The sequence below is a fragment of the Perca flavescens genome, chromosome 17 (assembly GCF_004354835.1).
Source record: "Perca flavescens isolate YP-PL-M2 chromosome 17, PFLA_1.0, whole genome shotgun sequence".
In the NCBI taxonomy this organism is placed as follows: domain Eukaryota; kingdom Metazoa; phylum Chordata; class Actinopteri; order Perciformes; family Percidae; genus Perca; species Perca flavescens.
Window position 1 is genome coordinate 12,918,171 of NC_041347.1, and position 25,134 is coordinate 12,943,304.

The window sequence follows — 25,134 nt, forward strand, 5'->3', positions numbered from 1 at the left end:
TCATATTACTGTGAGCATCAAACCCTGCACACAATGCTGATGATGAAATCTGGTGTGTCCTGCTACTGTATCACCACCGGACTTAACATTCTTAATGATAAGATAGGGCTGCAAAAAAAAGTGCAATAACTTTTCTACACTCTCCGACCCATGTATTATTTTGTTGCCTGACCAAAAATTAGGTGAACAAATAACAATACAAACTTTTAAACCAGTTAAAGAACAGCTATCTTAGTATATATACTCATTTTGCATGTAAAAGTCCTGTTTTTAGAGTCTGTTTTGTGTGTACAAAAACTTAAATCTGAGAATTAACAAGCTTTCTAAGAAATGTGGTAAAGAGTGCAATTTTCTCCAAAATGTATTATTTTTTAGTAGCATTACATTAAATGGAGATACTCAAATATAGCACTCAAAACTTTTTAATACAGTAATTAGGTAAAATGTGCCAAGTTTCTTTCGATTTATGGAAAGGTAAATATAACTTAACATAACAAACTGTGGGAAAAACGTATATATAAAAATAAAAAAATCACAATCCAAATATTTTGAAACTCAAACTAGATAGTAAGTTTCGCACGTTTCATTTCTGCATAAAAGGAGAAGAGAGAGTCGACAAGTTTACAGGATATCGAAACACAGCAATAACTGAAGTGTGACTTTTGGAGAACCCTTAAAAAACACAAGCGATGTTCGAACACACCAACAATTCATAGGAGGCTGAACCGAAGCAACAAAAGGAGGAAGTCACCTTGGTAAGTTCAGTAAAGGGCACACCGGTGATATTACCTGACAGTCAAACAGAGCAGACAGTCGTTGCTGTGCTTTAAGGATTATGGCAAGGACTACGGCTAACGGCAAGTTAAAACTATATTTGAACCAGAATGGACTGAAATGCGAAGATATCAAGAGAAACGGCTATCACAACAAGGTACGTATGTCAAGCGGCTGAATGTGTCCACCAAATTATTTCATTCATCTGCTTTACGTTTCCTACATGGAGTCAGGTAGCTATTACAATTTCTTTAGCTAGTCTTGAATCTGAGCAAATGCTGTTTATTGGGGCTCGCTACCTGAAATGCCCTCTGTGACGTAGGCAAACTTTGTAACCCATAGAGGCTGATCACCAATTACATAATGCTAAAACGCAAAAAAAGAACAAAATACATTAATACGCCGGAAATATGCACTTAAAAGACCATGACAGCATGCCACTGTGTTTTTCATCTCCATCTTACTGAAGTTACTGTTACATTTTAAAACTATGTTATTTGCCTGCTGTCGTTCTTTTTATTTTTTTTTTACAAGGGACTGGTTAGTTCCAACGAAAAACCACGTAAACAAACGCCAATATACGAACGAACTATATAGTCGACCCCGCCCTGAAGTCCTTTCCTTTTTAATGGTTTCAGGTTGGGTAACTTAGGTGAGGAAGGTGTGTCTGTGCGCTTCAGTTTGCATATTTTTGTTTGTAACTTCACGCACATTCATACAGTTGTTGAGTTAGATGCAGGTGGTTTGTCTTTGCAAGTTTAGTCCCCTTGTTGGGGCTATTCTGTTTTTCTGTATATTAAGTTACTATATCATGCAATTTCCATATTACTAATTAGCTATGATTAAACATGTAGCTTGTATAAGACTACTTGTTTGCACTTTTTTTTTTTTTTTTTTTTTTTTTACTTATAACTGTTTTTTTGTGATGGCTAAAGGCTGCTATGACCGCTAGCATCATAGCATCAGTTTTTGTGAAAGCTAACTAACGTTAGCATTAACTGATGACTTTTTCAAAACTCTAGCAGTTAACATACGTTTCACAACACTTACCGCTGCTTAGAGATATATCCACAATCCTCTTAAGAATATTCTGTAGCTTACACATGGTTAAATTAAATGTTATAGCAGGGTCTGGGTGAATACTTGGTTCTAATCGGTTGCAGGGTGTCCACACACTAACGTAGCGTTAGCTAGCTAAGTAGCTAGTTCAGGTGAAACTGGACTGTTTACCGTTCCAAATTAATGCGCTACACTAAAAGGAAAAAAATAACATAATAATCTGAATATTTTATTTACAACACGGAGTGTAGCTAGCTAATCATTCAGTGCCTCTCTGAACACCACACGATGGCGCTAACACAAAAGCTGCAAGAAGTAAGTTGCCATGCCCCCTTGAATTTGTTTCACATTTAGCTAGCTATCATCGCACATCCCGTTCTCTGTTCAACTTGCTAAAGTTACTTCAGGCTGCAGCCGACAGTAACGTTACTCATGGCGTCTTCTTGATATTGATCTGGGGACAATGACATGGCTGGATAGATAACGTTAGCTTGTCTTGTTCAACATACTGCCAAATTCTATTTACTGATCAACCGTGCACGTAACTGACTTTAACTCTTACTAGCATTATGTTAGCTGGCTAACGTCTGGCTCGGAGCGGAAATATCTCCCGGTGTCAGGTCTATCGAAGGCCCGTCCTATTTACTATTTACTGGAGCGGTGTTACCAGTGAAACCGTAATTCTTTGAAAAAACTTTGATTGCAAAACTGATGAAAAATTAGATCAATGTTGACCTGTAAGCGGGGCATTAAACCGTACATATATTCCGTCCCTTGCACAAAGAATTTAATTCGATATCCAAGTTCATATTTGTCATTAAAGTCATTCAAGACAAAATGTCACTTCCAGGCTACCAGCTATGGTTTCTTGTGCAAGTTTCATCCTTTCAACAGCTGGCTGAAATTATAATAACAGCCAGGAATCTTAGCTCTTTAGGTAGCTACTTTACCCAGCATGCACATCTTTCTGGTGGGAGGAAACCCACAGGAACAACAAACAAACTCGTGCCAAAAAGTGATCATCCGCCAAAAACTGATTGTGGTCCGTGTAAAAATTAACTTGACAGTGAAATCTCTGTAACTTAATGGTAATAAGTTTCCATTTTAACATCTAGCTTATGCCATGTTTTGCTTCCCAAACACTTGCAACCCTCTACATGTTTTGACTTTATTAATTCAGAAAAAGTAGCCTACATTTTGAGCCCAAATTTGCACTCCATCAGTTACAGAGGTATCAGCTATGCTGCTTTATAAACACAAAATCAGTGTGTTTACAAAATAGTGTACATTTATTTTCTGCTCTTATAATGTTATAATGCAAAGTGACAATATTTATGGTGTAATGTTGGGTAGTCTTCTGGTTTTCTTCAGTGTTTAAAAGTGTTAGTAACTTCTGTAAGTGGGCCACTGTCTGTCTCCTTTTTTTATTTAGGTTAGTTGGTGTGTTTAACTACAACCCTTTATTTGAAATCAAGCCACTTTTACGGTATTACTGTGTTCTCTCTTTTCGTATATGCAATGTAAGACTGTATGTGGGCCTCTCGTTATATAGAAAAATGGCCCAGGGACTGGTGTCGCCTCCAGGCAGCCCAGGCAGGAGTCTTTTGAACAAGCCCCGATGTACGTGGCTGTCATGACGTACCTGGGCTTTGGCATTGTCACTCTGTTTGGCTACCTCAGAGATTTCCTCAGATCTGTGGGCTTAGAGAAGTGCCACCTTGCCCAAGAAAGAGAGGAACAGAAGGTAAGTAAAACATGCAATCAGCACAAACCTGGACATAATAATAATTTATAATTTATACTGTTTATTGATCCCCAGTGGGGAAATTACACACGTAATATGGCAGTATGTGTGTACACACATACTGTAGACACACACATGCACCCAGGCAGTTGCAATAGAAAAGCATGCATGCCTAAGGTGTCAATGCATTTTGTTTCCCCCAAATTAATTCAAATGTTTTGCCCTAAAGCTTTCTCTCTGCCTCCTTCCTTCATGTTCCTCTGCACTATAATGTTGCCATGGGTGAGACAGGACACCGCAGAGAATATCTGTTGCAGACCTAATTAAATCTCTGAGGATTCAAGTTCATTCTTCGTAACTGTGCTTTAGACCAAGATAACGCCTGAGCACTGCCACATAAGAGCCAATGTATTCCCATAGATTTTTTTTTTTTATTGCGGTTATTGTAATATTTGGTAGTAGTTAATGATTTGTTTTGTGTGGCTCATATTAACGTAGCTTTTTTTCAATTTCTTTATTTTTGCTGCCTGAGTTTAACAACAATCATTTATAGTATGAGGTAAGCTAAAGTGAAGAAGAGCTTAACTGCACGTGGGCTCTGTTGTCATGGTGGCTTCCTTGGATCAGACATACAGAGGGCAAAGTGAAAATGAAGACAAATGCTCAAAGGGGATCATTGTGTATGAAAACATACAGTATTTGTAAAGGCTATAGTAGTGTAGATCTAACTCTCTTAACAAGGTAGAATCTAAAAAGGTGGTTTGGATATTTATAAGATAATTACAACAGTCCTCTGCTTGATGTAGTACAATGTTAGACACAATAAAATGAACACCTCTATGGTTCTAGAGATCTAGAATCAAACACAAATCATGTACTAAAAGGTAGAGCCCCTACTCACATGGCAAAATACTTTTTAAGAGACAAGGAAATGTATCTGGTCACAAAACTAAAGCAAATAATACTTTAATTTTAATTTCTATAACTTCAAGTTTAACAAAGCAAAGATTTGTTTTTCTTGTTAATGCAGTACAATACTGCGTAAAAAAACTATAAAGAATGTTTTTTTTTAAGAACTATCAATAAGAAGTTGCTATAATCCATTTTAACAACGGTAATCTTTATAATATTTAGTTTGGACATGGATTGTTTGTCCTGTTGTAGTGTTTTGGTAGCTTTTAGTTTAGAATTTGAGAAGTTACTCACCTGCCCCTATTGTTCCACCACTCTGTGACTTCCTCGTACTGGGTTACCGGGAAGTTGTTGAAAATGTTTATATTTGCTTTCAGGATTTCGTACCACTTTATCAAGATTTTGAGAACTTTTACACTCGAAACCTGTACATGAGGGTACGAGACAACTGGAACCGTCCCATATGCAGCCTGCCTGGACCTGTCTTTGACCTGATGGAGAGGGTGTCTGATGACTACAACTGGACATTCAGGTACTGTACTCCAGTCATCTTGGATAGACATACTGCAGACTAGACATACTGTAGGCTCAATAACATTTATTGCTAAATTTAAGAATTTACAAAAAAAATTCCAGCTTAAGAGAGGCCAGCAAGTATTTTGAACACAGCCATCTCTGGAGTGAAGAACTATACAACCAAGTTTAATTCCAGCTCCTGCTCTATGAGCTAATGGGGAGGGATATAAACTAAAGCACATGGGTAAATGTCATCAGCAAGGATTTGTCAGCCCTGAATTTTTGGATGCAGTTGAGATGTGTCTGTGTTGCACAGAATGGTCAGGGAGGGGATATGACATTATAAATCGGGAAAGGGGGGTAGGCATGGATTATGTTTATGTATGATGGTGTTTTAAGAGCTTTAATGTGACTGGAAAATGTAGAAATGCGCAGTCAGCTTGTCTTCTGTGGTGATAGGGTAAAGAGACACAAGGAACGGTTTTGTAGTGTGTGCAGGTTTCCATGCGCAATGAGAAGTAGGCCAGTTGATGAAATTGAGCTAATACTTTTAAAACTCTGATGCCGATGTACTGTGAGGCAGTACTCTTGACTGACCATGTGAACTTGCCTTATTGCAAGAATCCATCCATCTTTTCCCAGTCTCTTCTCTGTGGACTTACATGTGTACTTACATAATATAGGATGGCATAATGAGTTGTGAATATTGCATTATAAAAAAGTCCAAGGAATTAGGGATAACAAATGCCGCTAACACACAGTCACTGCTGTTTACCTAATATAAACGTTGTTAAAATTGCTCCTAATGAACTGAACTCCACTGACAAAGAAACAAGCTTATGATTAGCAATTGTATTTTATTGAATCTTGATTGCTTTTATAGTATGTAAATCATTCTCTGAGTATGTGTAGAAGAAAATGAAGTATAAAGGCTGAGAGATTCCTAATGTTTACATACTTGCAGGTTAACTGGGGGGACAATACACAATGCCATCAACATGGGCTCCTATAACTACCTCGGTTTTGCTGAGAACAATGCTGATTTCCTGAAAACTGTGGCAGACAAAACACGCCAGTATGGGGTTGGGGTTGGCAGCACACGGCAGGAAATAGGTAAGTTTGTGGTCAATGTGCAGTTATACGGGTACAAAAAAAGTGTGGCACTTGTCCTCTTTTCCTCTTTTGTCAGCTATTTTCAACAGGGGGCTTCATTTTATCTTGAGCAAAAAAGGTCCACTTCCTAACTCAAGTTAAAAGAGCATATTGTGTAGTCTCTTTTGCTTAATCTGCTTCACATTTCTTACATATGCATCTATTTTAAAAGTCTCTGGCAGACCCTGGTGACACTATATAGGTTGAGTATCTAACAGCAAATAAAATTACATCTCCCTCATCACGTATACTATCATTTATTATCTTTCTCATGAGTTATACTGCCCGCATGTTTAATTATCTTTCAGTGGCTCCAGTGTAATATGAATTATTTAGCCTTTGTTGAATTATGTACCGTTTGGGCATAAGCTGAGATCATTACGTACTGGCCCACACTGAGGAGGAGTTGGAGACTGTGTTCTAAAACACCCTGGGCATTTGGCAGTATGCAAAAGGAATATATGTGATGGAAGTGTTAGAACAGCAAGGATCAGTAGCTTCAGATTAATTTTGAATGATGTTTTATCCTCTGAACTTTTACCTGCCTTCTGATGGTGTTTAAGTGCTTGTGTGTGCCAGGATCTCATGTTCCGGCATAGCAATGTTGAGGCAGTGAAATCTGATGATTGGCAATCAGCTGTGTGTTTATTGGTCAAAAACTGCCAATGGGAAACAATATTGAGCTCACTGAACGAGCCTCTCCGTCAATGCTGTTTAGTTTATGGCACTTCTGACACCACCGTGCTGTATATCTACTGAGAGCAGACTAGCGGAACGTGAGCTGACATACAAGCTCAAAGCAGTGTTGAGTGGCTGTGTAAAGTTTCATGATATCAGCAGTTTGACAAGAACAGAGAGAACCAGAGGAGTTTAAGGCCATGTCATCGTTAGTTGTTGTTTGTCTTTCGTTTGGCAGAGTGCAAGTAGCCCCCCAACACACACACACACACACACACACACAGACACACACTCCTCCTGCATCATCTATTATTCATTTATGTGATTTATTTATATGTTTATTTCTCTTTTAAAATGGGACTGTTTTTCCCTCGGTTTGTAATCTGTGTTTCAGCCGGCTCACTGAGAGGGTTAAGGAATAACAAGAATTTCTCCCATGAGACCTTATTAAGCATCCATTTTTAAAGACCCAAGTATCTCTATAGTAGCAGTGACACCATCACCAATGTTTTAGTTCACATGCAGCTATTTGTATTGCTGATGAACAGGATTTGTTTTTATTGAATTTACCAGCACTCCATTTATTCCAAACAAAAATGATGATGATTTAATGCACACTTTGCTTGTGTCTGTGGTTCTCACATCCTCTTAAAGATTTGCGATCAAATGATTTTGATTCAAGGTTCTTTTTTTTTTTTTTTTTTTATGTTTCAATTATTTTAGAAACTACAGTTCAATTTTAGGCTTTTGGGTCAAATCTTAGAGATTAGTTGTACACTATGCAAGTTCCATTCAGTCAGGTTCAGTTCAAAAGTTACAAAAAACTCGAAATAATTCTCCCACACACAGTGCAAAGAGTGCAATATGAGTTTTTTATTTTTTTTTATTTATTTATTTTTTTTATATTGAAGTCATTTGGAAGTGCACTGAAAGCACACCCTGTTAATAAACTGAGAAGTCAAACATTTGTGGATTTGTATTAATGGATAGCTCACTGTTCCCGCTTTTCCTTCAATCATTAACATACAGTATATTGGATAATGCTGTCATGCATTCAATGCATGACAAATTACCAAGACATAAATGCAGCTACCAAGCATACAGTAAGTATTTCACCATAATGTGTACACAAATATACTAATGTAATATTGCTGTTGTGTATGTGTTAGAACTAAGCCATAAATGCTACACTCGTCTGCTAAGACTCCAGTGAGAGGGGTTGGTGATAGAAAGGATTAAAGAGTTAATCATTTCTATCACCAAGAAATCAGGCTTGTTTTTCTCATCTTGTTGTAAAGCCTTTTGAAGGAAAAAAAACGTAATTCACAGGTTTACAACAAAAGTGACCGTTTAAGCTTGGAGATTTGAAAGCACAGACTTTGTTGTCCCTCCACAATAGTGCTTTCTATTCTTGGCAATTGCTAGATTGTTTATGTTGTCAACAAGCTTTGAGGATTGTGATGACCGAAAGGTAACCTTGGTTAATTCAGAGGGCAGGGGAGGGGACCCTGCTTAATGAGATGCATGTGACTCAAGAGATAACGCAAGTCAGCAGAGTAGTGAGATCTAATAAGGCCTCCGCTCTCTTACCTGTAGAATGTCCAGACCTCGAGCAGCCTTATGAGGTTAGCATTTCAATAAAGTGGCCGGGCATCTCTGTGAGGTCACGGTCTATATAGAGAGCAAATGCCGATGCAGTCTGATCATAAATGCTGTGCGTGCCAGCAGAACCTGTAAGCCCGAGTGGTCAAGGAAATGTACAAATCAATTTGACAGGGATCACCATAAAGACAGAGCTGCTTCACTGTATTATGGTTTTATACATATCACTCAATACTCATTTTCCATTTCCAATCGTGTGTGTGTGTGTGTGTGTGTGTGTGTGTGTGTGTGTGTGTGTGTGTGTGTGTGTGTGTGTGTGTGTGTGTGTGTGTGTGTGTGTGTGTGTGTGTGTGTGTGTGTGTGTGTGTGTGTGTGTGTGTGTGTGTGTGTGTGTGTGTGTGTGTGTGTGTGTGTGTGTGTGTGTGTGTGTGTGTGTGTGTGTGTGTGTGTGTGTGTGTGTGTGTGTGTGTGGCAATGGGGTAGAAGCCCTGCTGGGTCTTACTTAAGGTGCTCTCTGGATGCTTCAGGCGAATTGTGCTTATTACATCTTATGAAGGGCTCATTGCATGGGTCGAATATGGTCCCAGAAAATTAAAAATTAAGCCACCTTCAAAAAAAATCTGAGGGGGGAGGGAGTAAAGGGGGGAGAGAGAGGGAGATGAGGGCAGGGGTAAACCTAATGTTACAAAAGTAGGTGCATATAATGTTGGCTACCAAGTCAAGGTGGACCAAATCCTTTTCTTATGCACACATTATAAATTCTTCAATCTGTAACCTGGCCCACATATTTCTGTTCATGACTACAAACATATTTACTACTACTACAATTCTTGACATTTCACAGAAAAAAAGAGTCTGATCTCATCTTTGAGGCCAGGCTATTTTGTTGCTTTCAGTTGTACAATCTAAAAAGTCTCGCATTGGAGTAGTCTTTTTAGGCGGTGGCCTCCTCCTGCTGTCCTTTTTCAACTGCTTCAAACACCATGACTTTCAGTGTGTTAGGGTTGCCATGTCCCGTTTGCACATAATGTATTGTCATAGCATAATCAACATTCCTTGTGCGGATGGCATTTTTATGTTCTCCGACTGGGTCTATTAGTCTTCTTTTTTATCGTCCTACATAGAAACAACCACAGGGGCACTCCAGTCTATAAACAACATGTGTGGTGTTCCAATTAGCAGAGTCTTTTTTTTTTTTTTTTTTTTTTTGATATATGCGCTCACATCTTGAAAATGATTGATTTCCATAACATTATCGCAATGATTGCATCTCTCAAATTCCGATGGGTCATTTTTAGCCAGGTTGTTAGTGTGGAAGAGGGAAGGTAGCTCCGTACCACCTTGTCTCTCAGGGTCGGTACACGTCTGAATGAGAACATACAGTTAGTGGTTCTATGAACAGTGGTTGGAAGGATTACCTTGCTCTAAAGACGGTTCCAATTGCATTTAATGATGCTTCTTATTTGAGATGCTTGTTCACGGTGTTGCGTCACAAAATACATTTTTGAAGACTGGTGTGGTTTCTTATTGGTTCCATCATACTCAATGACAGTTATTAGTATTACTAATGAGTTACAAATATTTATAGAGTAACTTAAACTCTAGTAACTACTATGGTATAGTAAGTAAAGAGTGCGTTAAAATGTATGGAACCCATATGTTCACACACACACACAACAATCCCCAGAGCCAGCAGAAATAAACAGTATATATGAACCTTTCACTGCCTACCTCTCTCACTGTAGATCACAATTATAACCGTAATTCGTTTTTATCAGCTGACCACAAGGGCACTACTGAAAGCACCCCAGAGACACCCAAAAATCCCACTTTTATTACAGAAAATAGAAAACACCATGTTGGGTGACCGATTACAGTCTGATCAATGTTCTGAATGAATTCTGGTCCCCCACCGTTATAATTAACTGCCTCAGTCCCAAAATGTGCTGCAGAACAATTTTAGACTTTGCCTCAATAGTACCTGGGATGAAAAATGGTACAAATTTACCACATCTTGAATCTTTATAAATCTCTTCAAATGTGTGAGAGTGAGAGGGGCTAATGATGCTGTGTGTATGCTGGTAGTCCAGACTGTTGCATGTGGGTGTCTTGCTTCTATTTTTTTATTTATTTTTTTATCAGGAGGCATTCATCTCTGTCAAAGCGTGCTTGTGTGGTTGGATGACAAAAACTAGAAGACTAACCAAAAGGTACAGTGATTTGTCAGGGTGAGTTATCCTTTTTGTGATTTCTGTCTTGTAGGTAACCTGGGCATCCATGAAGAGCTGGAGCAACTTGTGGCCAATTTCCTCCGAGTAGAGTCCTCCATGACCTTTGGAATGGGTTTCGCCACCAACTCGATGAACATTCCAGCACTTGTTGGCAAGGTTTGTTATTTTACACACTAAATGCCACACACTGCATACAGGAAGTCCTACTACAGTATAAATGGGTGTCATTTTCACAGCGCAGCAGAAATTAATCTAATTAGCCTAGCTTTTGTTCCTTTTTCGCATATGGCCTAAATTAATGAATAACAGTCAACTGAACTCAGCTGTGATCAACTCCCGACCCACCCCCTTTAATTAAAATCATAATTACACATTACAGTAGCCAGGAGGACAAGGCCCTGGGCATGCATAGCTGCTTTCCGTCACATAGACAAGGAAGGGCATGTTTTGTTAAGAGCTTAACTTAAGGGTATGATTACCCATACTCTGGCCTGTTGGCCCACCAGCCTGGCTCACACACACAGCCATGGGTTACCAGGGGCAACACGCAGCATGAATATCTGTGATTGGACTAGACAGGAGGAAGGGGAGGTTGACTGTTTAAGTGATGAGAACAGGGTCGTTTATGCAGCTCAAGAGGTGTAGCAGCCCTTTAGGCTGCAGCCCCCGCAGTAACCCTGCAGGGGCTGGGGGTTAACCCACACTGCCAACTCTATCCTACAGGGACAGGCCGTGTCAGGACAGGCCTCGCTGTGCAGGCAGAGCTACATTAGAGTGACAGCTGCTGGTAGACTCGGGACCAGGCCAGCTGGACCCCAGGCCAAACCCAGGGTATCCATCACTCTGAGACAGTGTCAACGTATCCTCTACAAGAATGTATTCAAACTAATGCAGTCAAATGCTCAGAGCTTCAGTGTTAAATATGATAATTTTCTGGGTAGAATTTTGTGGAACAGCTGAATTAATTTGCATGCTGATTTTTATGGAATATGAAGTACCATATTCTCCATTATGAAAATTGTGATGTCTGGTGGTCGAAACTTCATCAGACATGAAAGAAATTACTGCGTGTGGAGTGCATACAGCTATTTTCATCATACACAGGACCTAGACATAGAGGATTAGGATTGAGCAAGACGAGTGGGCTGACATGTAATTGGCCTGGTGGATCCTTTTAGAGCAACAACTACACAGCACCTTCTACAAGGACACCGTACAAAGCAACAAAACATATGTTGAAATACATAGAAAAACTCTCAGAAAAATTATAGAATTGTATGGGTGGGTAGCACACACTGCTATGATTATCATCTGTATACAGTTATACTGATGATAGTGTTTGCAAGCTAATTAATTTCTTCTGTACCAAGGGAGAATCTAATTGGCCCTCTCACTACGTATAGACCACTAAATCTGAAACGACATCATACACAGTCTATGCAAATGTCATCCTATTATAAATAATCAAAGATTACTACCAAATAATCAGTGTAATGCAGTGTTTCCTCTATGTTGATTTTTGTAGTGGCGGCCCACCATGGCAAAATTTCTGCCACCACAGTATCAGAAATAGGGCTGTACAAAAAATGTAGTCGCGGTTGCCTTTTAAATTATCCTGCCGACATAATGCACATTGCAATTTAACAACAAGTAGAACTATTCAGAGGTTATTGGGCCCGTCAAGTTTAAAGGTGCCCTGCCACACATATTTCATTACTTTGTGGTAATGTCTGAAGTTATAGATATAGGTATAGAAAGCCTACAGAAATACTCAGCTCGGTTTCTGCCACTTCTCGTTAATATTCAACAAGCTAAGCTGTTGGAATCTGATTGGCTAACAGCTAGCCAATGGGAGCCTGGTTGTCAGAATCCTTTACCCAGCCCAACTGGGCAAGCCAATGAATAGTAATGAGCTCAGGCAATATGATGTCAGACTGACCAGCTTTTGTAATTGGCCTGATTTCTCTGCTTATTTCTGTTCAGTGGCTAGAGCTGACAAAGGAGGTAGCAGTTCATTTTCACATTCACAACATAACACAAACACATATGGACCTAACATATTTAAAAGAATGCAAGTAAAGGTTTTGTATGGCAGGGCACATTAACTCCACATACTGTTGTGTTGATGTAGTTTATCGTCGAAACTTCTGCTTTCTTCCGAGTTGACTATTAAACGAACAGCTTCACCAAAAACATCACCGCGGTGGGTCCGTTCTAAGTGACCTGCCCCCACTGCTAAAAAAAAAAAAATCCTGAAGGAAACACTGTAATGTATAAACAGGAATATTGTGGAGTTCATAAGACATTTTTGATTTTAAAGATGCAGGAACATGTGATTCAGCGATTACACAGGAATTTAAAAGCTTTCTTCAGGAAATTTTAAATAAACTATTTTCTCTCTGCTCATTTCCAGGGTTGTTTGATACTGAGTGATGAGCTCAATCACACATCTCTCATCTTAGGGGCCAGACTGTCAGGGGCTTTAATCCGGGTGTTCAAACACAACAGTAAGTCCAGTAACTCTTTTGCTTGAACATAAGTCATAGTGCTTCTGCCTTAAAACAACGCAATGCACAGCATTATTTACTGTAAGTTATGAAATCTGTGTTGTTTCAGTTTGCCAACATCTTTGGTGCTTAACATTCATTGCTCCTGGCAAACAACCATTGTTGATAGCACTATAATGTATTTTGCAATAGATTATGTGTTGATGAAGTTTGAATTTCTGTTTGTGCAGCTACCACCTTATCTAGTTTTTATCTCTTCTATTCATTCAACACTGTTCCTGCTGTGAGAAAAACATGACTTTCTTGTGCGGTACAGGATTTGCCTTAGGAAAGACCTACTTAACATTCAGTGTTTAGAGCAGCAAATGTAAAAGCTTTAATTAAATGGGTTCGGTTTACAGTCACAACTGTGTTTTATCCATGCAGCAGAGCAGCAAAACAGTTTGTTATATGAAGTTTATTTTTATGAAAATGTCATTGAACTTAAACTAAATGCTTTCTATTATATTGTCAAATTAAATATTGTCAATAGATGATAAGGGGGAGATTATGACGGATGCATGATACAACATTCACCGTGCTTGCAGTAGAAACATCCACTGCTTCTTTCAACAGACTGGACAAATGAGACAGTCCTCTGGCAGCAAATGTGTCCTGACAGGTACAAGCAGACTCAGTTATGGGTCCTCCAAGCAGATCCCAGAGGCCTGTCTAAAGGCAAAGAGCCCTCAGGCACCTTGGTAGCTGACCCCTCCCTGCCTTTATGCCTCCACCACCAGACACTCTTTTATTAGTACAAGGCCAACATTTACTAAGAGGGTTGTACCAATCAACTCAGCCACATGAACAATAATATGTATTGGTGCAATCTCTCTCCAAAATGTCTGAGATCCCCTGTTGAGGGTATTTTAAATGTTTGAGTGGTGTATGTAACATGGAATGATGTAATTTTCTACCAGAGAGCAGATGAACTGGTTTGTCCAGTCTGGCATTGTGAGGCTTTGTGTGTTTAAAATACTTCAAAAAGTTAAAGGTGAAAGACCCTCATTTTGAAGGTTGGCATTCTTATTTTAAATAATTACATGTATTTAATGGAAGGTTGTGGTTTGTGTATTAAGCTAGTTGCATTTGGGCACCCCGATGGTCAGTGCAAAGATAAGACGACATTTTGTGGATATCCACAACTGTATGCACGTTTCTTGTATCTCCTATCAGACCGTGACTTATCTCAAATCAGTGCTTAACTGTGAAATAATCTTTTCCTCATTCTTGTCTGAGCACACAGCAAGTTACTGTGGAATCTTATTCGCTGCCTGTCTGGTTTCCTCAATGTTCTTATTTGTAACTTGAGTTGTACTCTGTTTTGTTTAGCTTCAGGGCGTGATTTCTTTTTTTATCAGAAGAGCATCTGTTGCCTCTTCAGTAAAGCTGTTTTTGTGCCGAGGGAGCGATATCGATCATCTACGTATGTCAAATAATTAGCTATGACAGGTGTACTTGCTGCTCCGGTGGAAATGGTTGGATTGTGGTCATACTTTGAATAATGCTGCTTTATAAACCACAACTATTCAATACTGCCATCTGCTGGTTTGCAGCAAATGATCATTAATAGTGTAAACATTACCTGTTATAAACTCTAAATGCCACTGGGAAGTTATTTAGCTGGAGCCAAAATTCCCATCCTAATTGTTAGCAACCCTGCAGACTGCAATGAAAAGACCTTTGGTAAAACCCATATTTAGCTCAGTTACTAATCCTCCCTGATACATACATTGCAGGTGTTCATTCACATCAGACTGCACACTTCCTGTGTGTAGTTTGTGGAAGGTGTTTCTGGCAGATAAAGTAGTTCCATGTGTACTCTGTGAACTGCCATGCCCTGTGGAAATTATTATTCTACTTACTGTTTGCTTTTAGTTGTAGTTATTTCCAAGCTATGATGTCAAGCCACGTGATTTATGTATGCAATTTCTTAGTACAAGCCTAAACTACACTTGCCAACATTATTATGTGTTATTTATTTGTTTTTCCCCCCTTTGGATTTAAATTAAATCTGTGTCTGTGTGTCTGTGTCAGACATGCACAGTCTGGAGAAGATGCTAAGAGAGGCAATTTCCTCAGGGCAGCCACGGACCCACAGGCCCTGGAAGAAGATCCTCATCATGGTGGAAGGCATCTATAGGTCAGCCTTTATTATAGCCCTCACACACATTAGTGTAGTCGCTCTCTCACAGATGCATATTTTGGGTCAGTTGAGCTGTTGTATCAGTCCTTGTAAGTATAAGCTTCCAGGGGGTCTTTAGCAAAGTTTTGCACAGCCAGACTTAGGTAGGAGTCTTAAATTGTAACCTGAGGAGAGCTTTCAGCCTGTGTTTAGCAGTCCCTGAAATGGTCTCTTTTCCAATTGCTTCCTTCTCTACCCTTGAATAATAGTGTGTCTGTCTGTGTGTGTGTGTGTGTGTGTGTCTGTGTAGGTCTGTGTGTGTGTCTGTGTCTACGGTTGGGTACCGATTCATTACTAGAGAGAAGAGAAAGGTGGTGTGTGTGTCTGTCCCGGCAGTAAGCTATCCTGAATCTTAGTGACCCTCTCCATCTGCCCATTAGCTCAAAATCAAGGCCAAATGGAGCCACAGAGATTGACTTGGCTACACCCCCAGCTCCAACTGTTTATCATGGCCATTTTATTTTCTCCTTTCTTTCCTCTTTTTACCCTCAATTGCACCCTACATTGCAGCCCTTCTGAACAAAAACACAACATACTCGTTATGCTTTTAGTCAAGATGTTACTTTTTCCTCAACACATTTACACAACGCATTACTCAGTCAGCTGTGAAGTTTACTTTTATGACAATCCTCTTTTGAAAGAGGAACATTTTGAACATGGCCATCAGTTGGTATCAATATAACTATTAGTTCCATAACAATCCTGATAATTTAAGAAACAACTTAATTGCATGTAATCAGACTGGCTTTATCTGACAATAATGTCTCATGTCAGGCTCAGACATTAAAATAATGGCGCCTTTCGGAATGCCACTGAAAGAACTAACGCTCCATCTATCGCCTCCCTGTAACATCAAAAGGCTCAGATAAAGAGTAAGCATGCTTAGCTATATCCTAGCCCTGCCTTTGATGTCCACATCGGCCCTGGTGAAGCCCTGTCTTGTGTCATTTGGGCTGCACACGTTCTCAGCCATAGCAAGGATAGCAGGTCTGGGATTGCTCTATTTTTTTTTTACCAGCCATATACCCACTTATGCTGTCTGTGTGTAGCCTTAAAAGGCTTGCATCCGAGGGGAAGAAGATATGGGAGAGAGGTGGGAGCAAAGTGAAAGAGGCCAGCAGAAAGATTCTTAGAAGATTGGAGCATGTCAAATGATGTAATATGCATTTACAGATGTACAGATGCTCTGTAGGCGATAAGGTGAGGTTGGGGTCAGATTCTTTCCCTTTAAAAACCTAATCACTTTAAAGGTGCCCTGCCACATAACACCGTTTTTACTTGCATTTTTGAAATATGTTAGGTCCATATGTGTTTGTTATGTCGTGAATGTGAAAATGAACTGCTATCTCCTCTGTCAGCTCTAGCCACTGAAAAGAAATAAGCGGAGAAATCGGGCCATTTACAAAAGCTGGTCAGTCTGACGTGGTGTTGCCTGAGCTCATTACTATTCAGGAGCTCGCCCAGTTGCGCTGTGCAAAGGATGCTGATAGTCAGGCTCTCATTGGCTACCAGTTAGCCAATCGGAGTCAAGCAGCTTAGTTCGTTGAATATGAATGAGAACTGGCACAAATCTCATATCTTTCAAAAAGTAATGAAATATGTGTGGCAGGGCACCTTTTTTAAGAGTTTTGTTTATAATTGATCATATGTGTGTTTTTGTAACCGATGTGATTCTCATGTCATTAGCATGGAGGGCTCGTTGGTGCGACTTCCTGAGATCGTCGCTCTGAAGAAGAAGTATAAAGCGTATCTGTACCTGGACGAGGCCCACAGTATCGGAGCAGTGGGACCAACAGGGAGGGGTGTGACCGAGCTGTTTAATGTGAACCCGTCCGATGTGGATGTGATGATGGGCACCTTCACCAAGAGCTTTGGAGCTGCTGGAGGCTATATCGCAGGGAAAAAGGTAACTGTGGGTTTTCTGTTTCAGCTTCCCCTGCTTTCATTTCATCATTTGTTGTCAATATTTATATACTTTTATCACAGTCATTATGAATGTCATTTTCTTTTTACAAAAAAATTATTTTCATACCTAAGAAGAAGTTTTGTTCACAGAATTTCATTCTATTCTTCATTTTCTTCCACAAATTTATTCCCGAAAGAGAAACATTATTTAAAAAATAAAGACCATAACAAAAAACTGAAATTGAAGGAGAAAAAAAAGAGAATAGTTCTATATTTATCATCACTGTTTTCAGTGATTTCCTTATCACTATTCCATAGCACACCTGTAAACACCACAGTAGACCTGCTGATTCTCCAGTCAGGCAGAAACTAGTCCGGTTGCTATTTTCTATTAAAAATAATCCTCCTGGACCCAAACAGGATCAAGTTACATTTCAGAATATATGTGCGTAGGTGAGGTTCATCCCAGTTCCAATAGCCTTAAGTAAGTTGCCATTCTTAGAAAACCAAATAACTGAGCTGACGTTCGGATACTTTCCTGACATTGTTTTTAACAACCTGGCAACCATTATCTGTGTACAGTAACAACATTAACCCATTTGGCTCCAAAGCAGGTTAAAACACATCATACACAATGTTTTCTAATATTATTTTACCCAGATCTGTTTTTTTTTTTTTTTTTTTGAAAGACGTGTGGGACTCAATCATACACACTCCATCACACCCCACCCCCCTTTCTCGTAGCTCTCATGTGTCCAACAAATGTTCCCCAGGCTGTGACTCTGGGCCTTTGTAATTCTTTTTTACTCCATTAAAAAGTACACTTTAGTACATAACCACACTGCTTTTGGGGCAGTTGATTAGAAAGCAACAGAGGAAACGACCATGTTGCTTGAATTAGGTATTCAGAGAGGGACCCTTCCTGCCGTTGCCTTTATGTTGGCTCAGCCCTTCTCTGCCATAATAAGAAGGTAAAGCTGGCCGAGTGCCAGCCCCTTCTTGTGGCAGGCGTCGGAACTGCGCTCCAGATTTAACAGGATGACTTTTAACAAGCATGATCATGTTTGAAGTAAGCACACTCTGCCTGGTTTGACAGCTGGCTGTAGTAAACTCCTGAAAGAAACAGGCAGGAAAAGAGAGAGAAATCCTTTTTAGATTTGACGCATTTGTTGTTTGTGAAATCCCTCAAATCCTACATTAAGTGGATTCGGGTTGACCGACAAAAGACTGCAGACGTGTTCTGGAAAACAGTCATGCTAATAGCTATTTTATGAGAGTACCAAAAATAAATACCCCCAATAAATACCCTCCAAGCTCCTTCTAATTCACTTTAACCTTACATACATACATACGAGGCTTTATTCATTAACCCTTTACTCAAAACCTGGATTGTATGTTAGGTTATTAAATACATCCGTTAAAGGAGTGTGTGCGAGTGTGTGCGAGTGTGTGCGAGTGTGTGCGAGTGTGTGCGAGTGTGTGCGTCTCTGGCACCACTCCTACCCTGTGGCATTGTGGACATGTATCCCCACATCAGTACTGTGGCCACCTTGTGGCTGAGGAAACACTCTGAGCTGTCACTCCACGCTGCAGAAATGAGATGGATTTCGGACATGTTCTCTTAACTGGTTTATCTTGGTTGCACCAAAATCCTGCGGGGGCCCTAAAGCGGTGAAAAGCCCCTGCCTTGAATGAAAACAGATGTCAGGTTGTTTCAGGGTTCTCATCCTACGTTTGAGCATGTTGTGTGTGTTTGTGTGTGTGCGCGCGTGCATGCGCCACAGCCGCCTCCCAATGGGGACAGATGGCGGTGAGTGGAAATGGTGGCCAGACAGCATCTCCGGCAACGTGTCATCACCCCGCACCCACTGGCCACTGAGCAGCAGCCCATCACAGCTCCAGGCCCGGCTCCCAACCTCAGACCACTTACACACAAGTGCTCTTGGGACCCATGACCAAATTAGTTTCCTGAAATCCTGCTCTTCTCTTGACAACCACTAGCAGAATGAATCTCCTGCTGACATTTAGGAATAATGAGCATGGCATTCCTCATTCTGGCTCATTTCAGCATCGGTTCTTTCTCAGATGCGCTGGCTACCTCACAGCGGAGAGCAGGAAAGGGTCCAGAGCTACTTTACAGTCCATGCCGAGATAGTCATAATGACCGAGACATGACTTGAGGTATTTTAATTGATTCTCAGGTGTTGACTATACATGAGCATGCTCTAGTGGTGCTTTAATAAAAGTGCAGGGCCACACTTGTGTTTTATAGAATATCTGAAATGAATATCTGTAAATACATATACAATCAGATTTTCTAACAAAAATGTATTATAAACAAACTGTATGGTATCTCTGCTGATGGTCTGTGTGACACTGTGTCCTGTGTTGCAGGAGCTGGTGGACTACCTGCGCAGTCATTCTCACAGTTCAGTATACGCCACGGCCATGTCCCCTCCGGTCACTGAGCAGATCATACGTGCCATGAAGTGCATCATGGGAAAAGACGGGAGCACAGAGGGTGAGTGTCTGAGCTCATTGCGGCTCCCTCCAGTGAACGTCACCCCCAATTTCAGTCTTATTAGCCACATGCTCGTCAAACCTGATGTTCTTTACACAGACAAATATTATGTCTGGCTTGTAAAGATTTGTACACCTTTTAATATCCTTTTCTTTATGGAAACAATAGCAAACCAAATCCAGAGGACGGTACCAACGTTAACATTAGGAGTAAATCCAGACCTGCAGGAAAAGACAAACAGCTGCTTGGTCAGAAAATGTGGTAACAATTACAGGGGTCTGCAGTGGTAGGAAGGGGAGGGGGGCGTGCAGTCCCAGAGCACACGTGACCCTAACGTGGAGGAAATGATTTTCATGTGTGTGTTGTGAGGAACACTGTACCTCTGAAAAGTTTCTGCTTTAATAGCATCAGACACTCGGGCAGGGAAGTAGTCATTACCAGACCAGTTGCAATACTTCCACAGCAGTTCTTCTTGACTTATTGTAGTTGTAGTTGTAATAGAAGGAGTATAAGTGGGAGTTAGCACATGTTGTGGTGGTGGTAAGTAAATGCTAGATAGTTATACCCAAATCTACAGGACTTAAAGTGTTCACCGTAGGGGAAAAGTACACAACATGTCTGTGGTAGGGTGCTGTAGTGGGTTAATCACTCCAAGGACTAAAACCGGGTGTGTCGTGGTTGAGGTGTATTGCAGTTTCATGCGGAGATGAGTAACTTTCTCATCTGGCCCTGAACCAGGCGCGCTTTGCATCTGACGTAGCCCAGCAAAATGGCTGTTGTGGAAAAAATGAGTCTTGACCTGTCAGGTAACGCAGCAAACAGCGCAGTCTTTCAAAACATCAGTTCCAAAATCTATCACAGCACTAGAAAAGCCCACTGTGACAGGAAACGTCATATATTCTTTGCTTTAAATGCCTGGTAGGTTCTTATTCCTTCCTTCTCTCAGTCCTCCTCTGCCCCCTCATCTTTCTCTTCGATGTTGAATTTCACACTTTAAAGCGAGCTGGTGGCAGCAGCTCCGAAACAGGGAAACTCTGACAGACAGCAACATCCACACATTCTCACCTACTCCTATGATTTCGGAGTCTGGCAGTAGGTTTTTGACCTCTATGCCCTCTATCTTAGCAGAGAGGAACAATTTACAAAATGAGGCCTGTGCTTTTTGGCAGATGCCTGAATGTTGTTTTTTCCTCCTTCTCTCTTTCTCTGCTGTGATAAGGGGATTTAAAGTGTTCTCGCTTACATCCCCATAAACGAACTGCCAATCTGTTCCCAGGTAATCAGCGGGAAACAGAGCTATGTTCCAAGGCTGAGCCATGCCAAAACTCTGCTTCAGCCTCGGAGCACCAGGCTCCCCAGTGACTCTCATCACTCGGAAACACAGGGGGTTAGCAGGGCACGCCACCTCTGCTGTCTTTGATTTGTTTTCTAATACATTTATCTGAAATACATGTGATACTTAAGCATTATTTGTATTCCGTTTCAGTCATGGCTACGCTCCAGTGGCAGTCCACAGTCATTTATTTTGTGCGAAATCCATCGTATCCAATTTACAAACCCTCGTTTTGGCAACGTGCGAGTGCGTATACCATGCCGTCAGACAGACAAAACTGAACCATCTGCTGCCGCAGCAGAGTTGTAATCATGAGCAAGTTCATAATGGAGCCTGCAATGGCCCAGCTGGAGGTGCAGGACTTGGAAAGAGAACCCACTACATTAGCTACTACTGACAGGTGATGTCCCTCCCTGCATGGGACAGGAGAAATATGCATAAAAAAAGCAAGAGTTGTTGTTTTACTCATGTGCATCCGGTGGTGTCCTTGTTTTAATTGTAGGCATTAGACGGATCCACAAACTGGCAGAGAACACCAGATACTTCAGGGCCAGACTGAAGGAGATGGGCTTCATCATCTACGGGAATGATGACTCACCTGTGGTTCCAATCCTGCTCTACATGCCGGGCAAAGTGGTGTAAGTACACTTGAACTCTCACAAAAACACTTATTTGTTTTGTATAGACTTATTTTTCCAACAATAAATATCAACTTCACTATCCCTTGTGGTCACAAGCATGTTCAGGTCAGCTCAGTGTGTATCTTCTCTAAAGGATTGGATGGCTGCCATATTTCACACACTACAGAGTTTCCATGAAGCAGCAGTGTAGACTGTGTCTGTGTAGACTGGGTTTCTGTTACCACGTAAGAGGCGACATCAGGTATCAATTAGGTCTAACCCAGGATAGTTTGAGCCACTCTGGTATAATCAATTGGGTATAAAGTGTCTTTCAATGTCAGTCACCATTAATATCCATGAAAAGGCCAATCCCACCCAGTAACTGCTATAATCAGTAGCTTCTGATTTTTACATTGCTCTGTTTTCATGGACACATCCGGCGCAAAATGATCCTAGGGGTTAATAACACATGGGTACCGAGTCGACCGTTCTCTGGGATATGTTTTCGTGCTCATGTTCGTCGTTGGACAGATCGTGACTATTTTCCCAAGATGGCGCCCGCCAGTATACGTGAATGGTACTGTCTTTATAATCTATCTTTTTAATACACTGTCTGTACACTTACAAAGTTGTTAATGCTTCGGTTTACGTGTAGTACATTACCAGTGCCCCGACTAGCGTTATAAGGTAATTAGCGGTTTGCACTAAAACTGGACATATTCAATTAGCATGAAAACAAATCCAAGAGAACGTTCAAACTCGCTACACGTGTTATTACCCCCTAGGTTCCTTTTGCGCCGGATTTGTCCTTTAATGATGATTGGGAAGGGGCGACCTCTAGCTCACCCAGTAAGAGCTGAGACGTCTGCAGCGGCCCAGGTTCAAATCCGACCTGCGGCCCTTTGCTGCGTGTCATCCCCCACCTTTCCTGTCTGTCCACTGTCACTCTGAAATAAAGGGGGAAAAAAGCCCCAAAAAATAATCTTTAAAAAAAATTAAATGATGATTGATAAAATAAATACATTTGTGTCCTTTTTTAAATAATATTTTTGAAACTTTAAAACAATAACAATGTTTTTTGTGCTTTTTTATTTTATTTCTTTTCAAGATCAAGAATTGCATTTCTTAGGCATTGTTATAAGTAATGTATCTGTAGCTACTCTACTATATATCAAATTTACTTCTGGCCATTTATTTGATATTGTTTTTGGATTGCCATTGTCCTAATGACATAAAGTACATCCTAAAGATGCTGGTGTTTGATTGAGGTTCTGCTCTAGCATTTGTACAAAGCACTGCATCCACATCAACGATTGTCGAAAATATACAGGACTGTCAAAGTTTGCGGTGTCAGATTCACATAACCATTTTCAGAGCACATTTTAAGGTTTGAATTCTCCAAACTGTCCACTTTGCTGCAAAATAAAGAGGTATTCACTGTTGGACTTATTAAAGTAAAAGTCCTAGCCCTTCAAAATTGTTAAGTATGTGTTCTTTTTAATTTATCGATACCACACATCCCAACTACATAGTTGAGGATTTGGAGGGCCTAGAGGGAGCAACATTCCTCATGACTTTGAATGTGAGGAGGCAAAGCGGCAAATGCTCCTTCATTCTGAGGTGGCTTGTGGGGTCACTGCACACTTTAAACCTTAAAAATGTGAGAAATGTGAAAAAAGTTGTTGTGCTATATGTTTAGCATTGGTTAAGTGAAACTTGATGTTCAGAAAATGATGAATGCAGAAATTGTATTTTCTTACTTACACCTTGTAAACAATCACTTTAGGTGTGATGTACTTTTTTTTTCTGCAGTCATCGGTGTACTAGAATATATAAAAACTGATAGTTGTTGTTCTTTTTGGGTTGCTGACCAGGGCTTTCGCTCGGGAAATGCTGGAGAGGAAAATTGGTGTAGTGGTAGTCGGCTTTCCAGCAACGCCGATTACAGAGGCCCGAGCTCGCTTCTGTCTGTCTGCAGCACACACTAGAGCCATGCTAAATCAGGTACACGCACACACACGCACACACATATTTACCCACATGGAATTCCTTTCTGAGGCTTTAAAGGGTATTTTTCACCTAAATCAAACATATACATACATGTTCTGGGACTTTTCCTTTGTCCTCAGGTGCTGCACCATATGAACGAGGTGGGAGACCATCTCTGTCTGAAGTTCTCACAACTGAAATACTCCTCTTGTCCAAACCTCCATGATGAGACAGATTTTGAGCTGGTCAGTTGATGTGACCCTCGACACCTTCATCTCACAGTGTCAAAATGAAGTCTAGTGTCCATGCCACAGCAGACACAAACGCACAACTTAAAGCAAGAAGAGGGGGCCAAGTGTTTAGCAGCTGCTTTTTATACGTTTGTAAAACATTGCGATTACCTGTACATCTTAACAAGACTCTATATGAACAATTTAAATGCTTTACTTCTGAATACATTCATATGCGAAAACACATTAAATTATTGCACAAACGATGCTGGATTGGTCTGAAACTCAAGTACGGCATACAGTAAAATATCTTGAATCACATAGGCCTACTGTTAGCTCAGTTGTTGAGAGGCCTTTTTTTACCTAGGTATTCTATTTACTCATGTGTATGTATTGGACATTGAAAATGTTTTATGGAGGAGGTTTTTGCTTCTCATAATTTAATATCAGCCACCATTCATTACAAATGCTGGTTGTAGTTATTATTAGTGTATGATGCACACACTCTAAGAAGTTGATGTAAGGAGTCCCATTTATTTCCTGAACATGAAGTGACCAAAGTAATGAAAAAATGCTTTTGTACTTTGAAGTTGTTCCCCATGGTGTACTGCTGCATTGCTAAAATGTTGAGGTTGTTTTTTATTTTTATTTTTCAATAAAACAAAAAAAACTGCACATGAAAACTTCTTGAAAGCGTTTTTGGAATAGAAAGGTAGATTAATTATCCAGATGACAGGCTTCTTAAAGTGCCACACCTTCTCTTTGGAACTGTGTTAATTTTACTGACACACGTTTATTTACACTACTCAAGGCTGAACATATTAGGCAAAAGATGAGGAAGATGCCTTTGGTTGAGTTCCATTGTGAACAGTTTTTAATAAAACTTTCCTCAGTCTAACACCACTTTCATCTCCACAGTAAATGATAACCTTCCTGTAAATAACAGATCATGCCGCAATTACTTAACTACTGAGTTAAATCTCAACAACCTCTGTGCAGAACATTAAAAGGTGTTATGGCAGGTTTTGTGGCGAGACTGCTCATATTCACCAAGTCTTAACGGCTTAATTGTTGATGTTTTAAAGACCTGCTGTTCTCTTTCACACACAGCCTGCGTAACCGTTGTGAAGGTAAGCA

The 25,134-nt window shown here is 40.3% G+C and overlaps 1 protein-coding gene and 1 long non-coding RNA gene across 3 annotated transcripts in view; one reads left to right on the forward strand and one right to left on the reverse strand.

Moving 5' to 3' along the window:
- The window catches only part of LOC114572237 (uncharacterized), a 31,878-nt gene extending 29,319 nt beyond the window's left edge, over nucleotides 1-2,559 (reverse strand). Inside the window, exon 1 of the long non-coding RNA XR_003694744.1 lies at nucleotides 1,825-2,559. This is a non-coding gene — a long non-coding RNA (uncharacterized LOC114572237). The remainder of the gene's footprint in view (nucleotides 1-1,824) is intronic.
- sptlc3 (serine palmitoyltransferase, long chain base subunit 3) lies at nucleotides 639-24,624 on the forward strand. 2 transcript variants are annotated; one of them, XM_028603754.1, is made up of 12 exons: nucleotides 639-931; nucleotides 3,386-3,577; nucleotides 4,867-5,021; nucleotides 5,970-6,118; nucleotides 10,700-10,824; nucleotides 13,082-13,175; nucleotides 15,252-15,357; nucleotides 17,086-17,305; nucleotides 19,699-19,825; nucleotides 21,661-21,796; nucleotides 23,653-23,782; nucleotides 23,908-24,624. In XM_028603754.1, exons 1-12 carry the CDS (start codon nucleotides 836-838, stop codon nucleotides 24,019-24,021), a joined length of 1,644 nt encoding a protein of 547 aa, XP_028459555.1. In that variant the 5' UTR covers nucleotides 639-835; the 3' UTR covers nucleotides 24,022-24,624. The 2 variants fall into 2 exon arrangements, with proteins under 2 accessions (XP_028459555.1, XP_028459556.1); XM_028603755.1 differs by lacking the exon at nucleotides 639-931 and adding an exon at nucleotides 1,739-2,148.
- The last annotated feature ends 510 nt before the right edge of the window (nucleotides 24,625-25,134 follow it).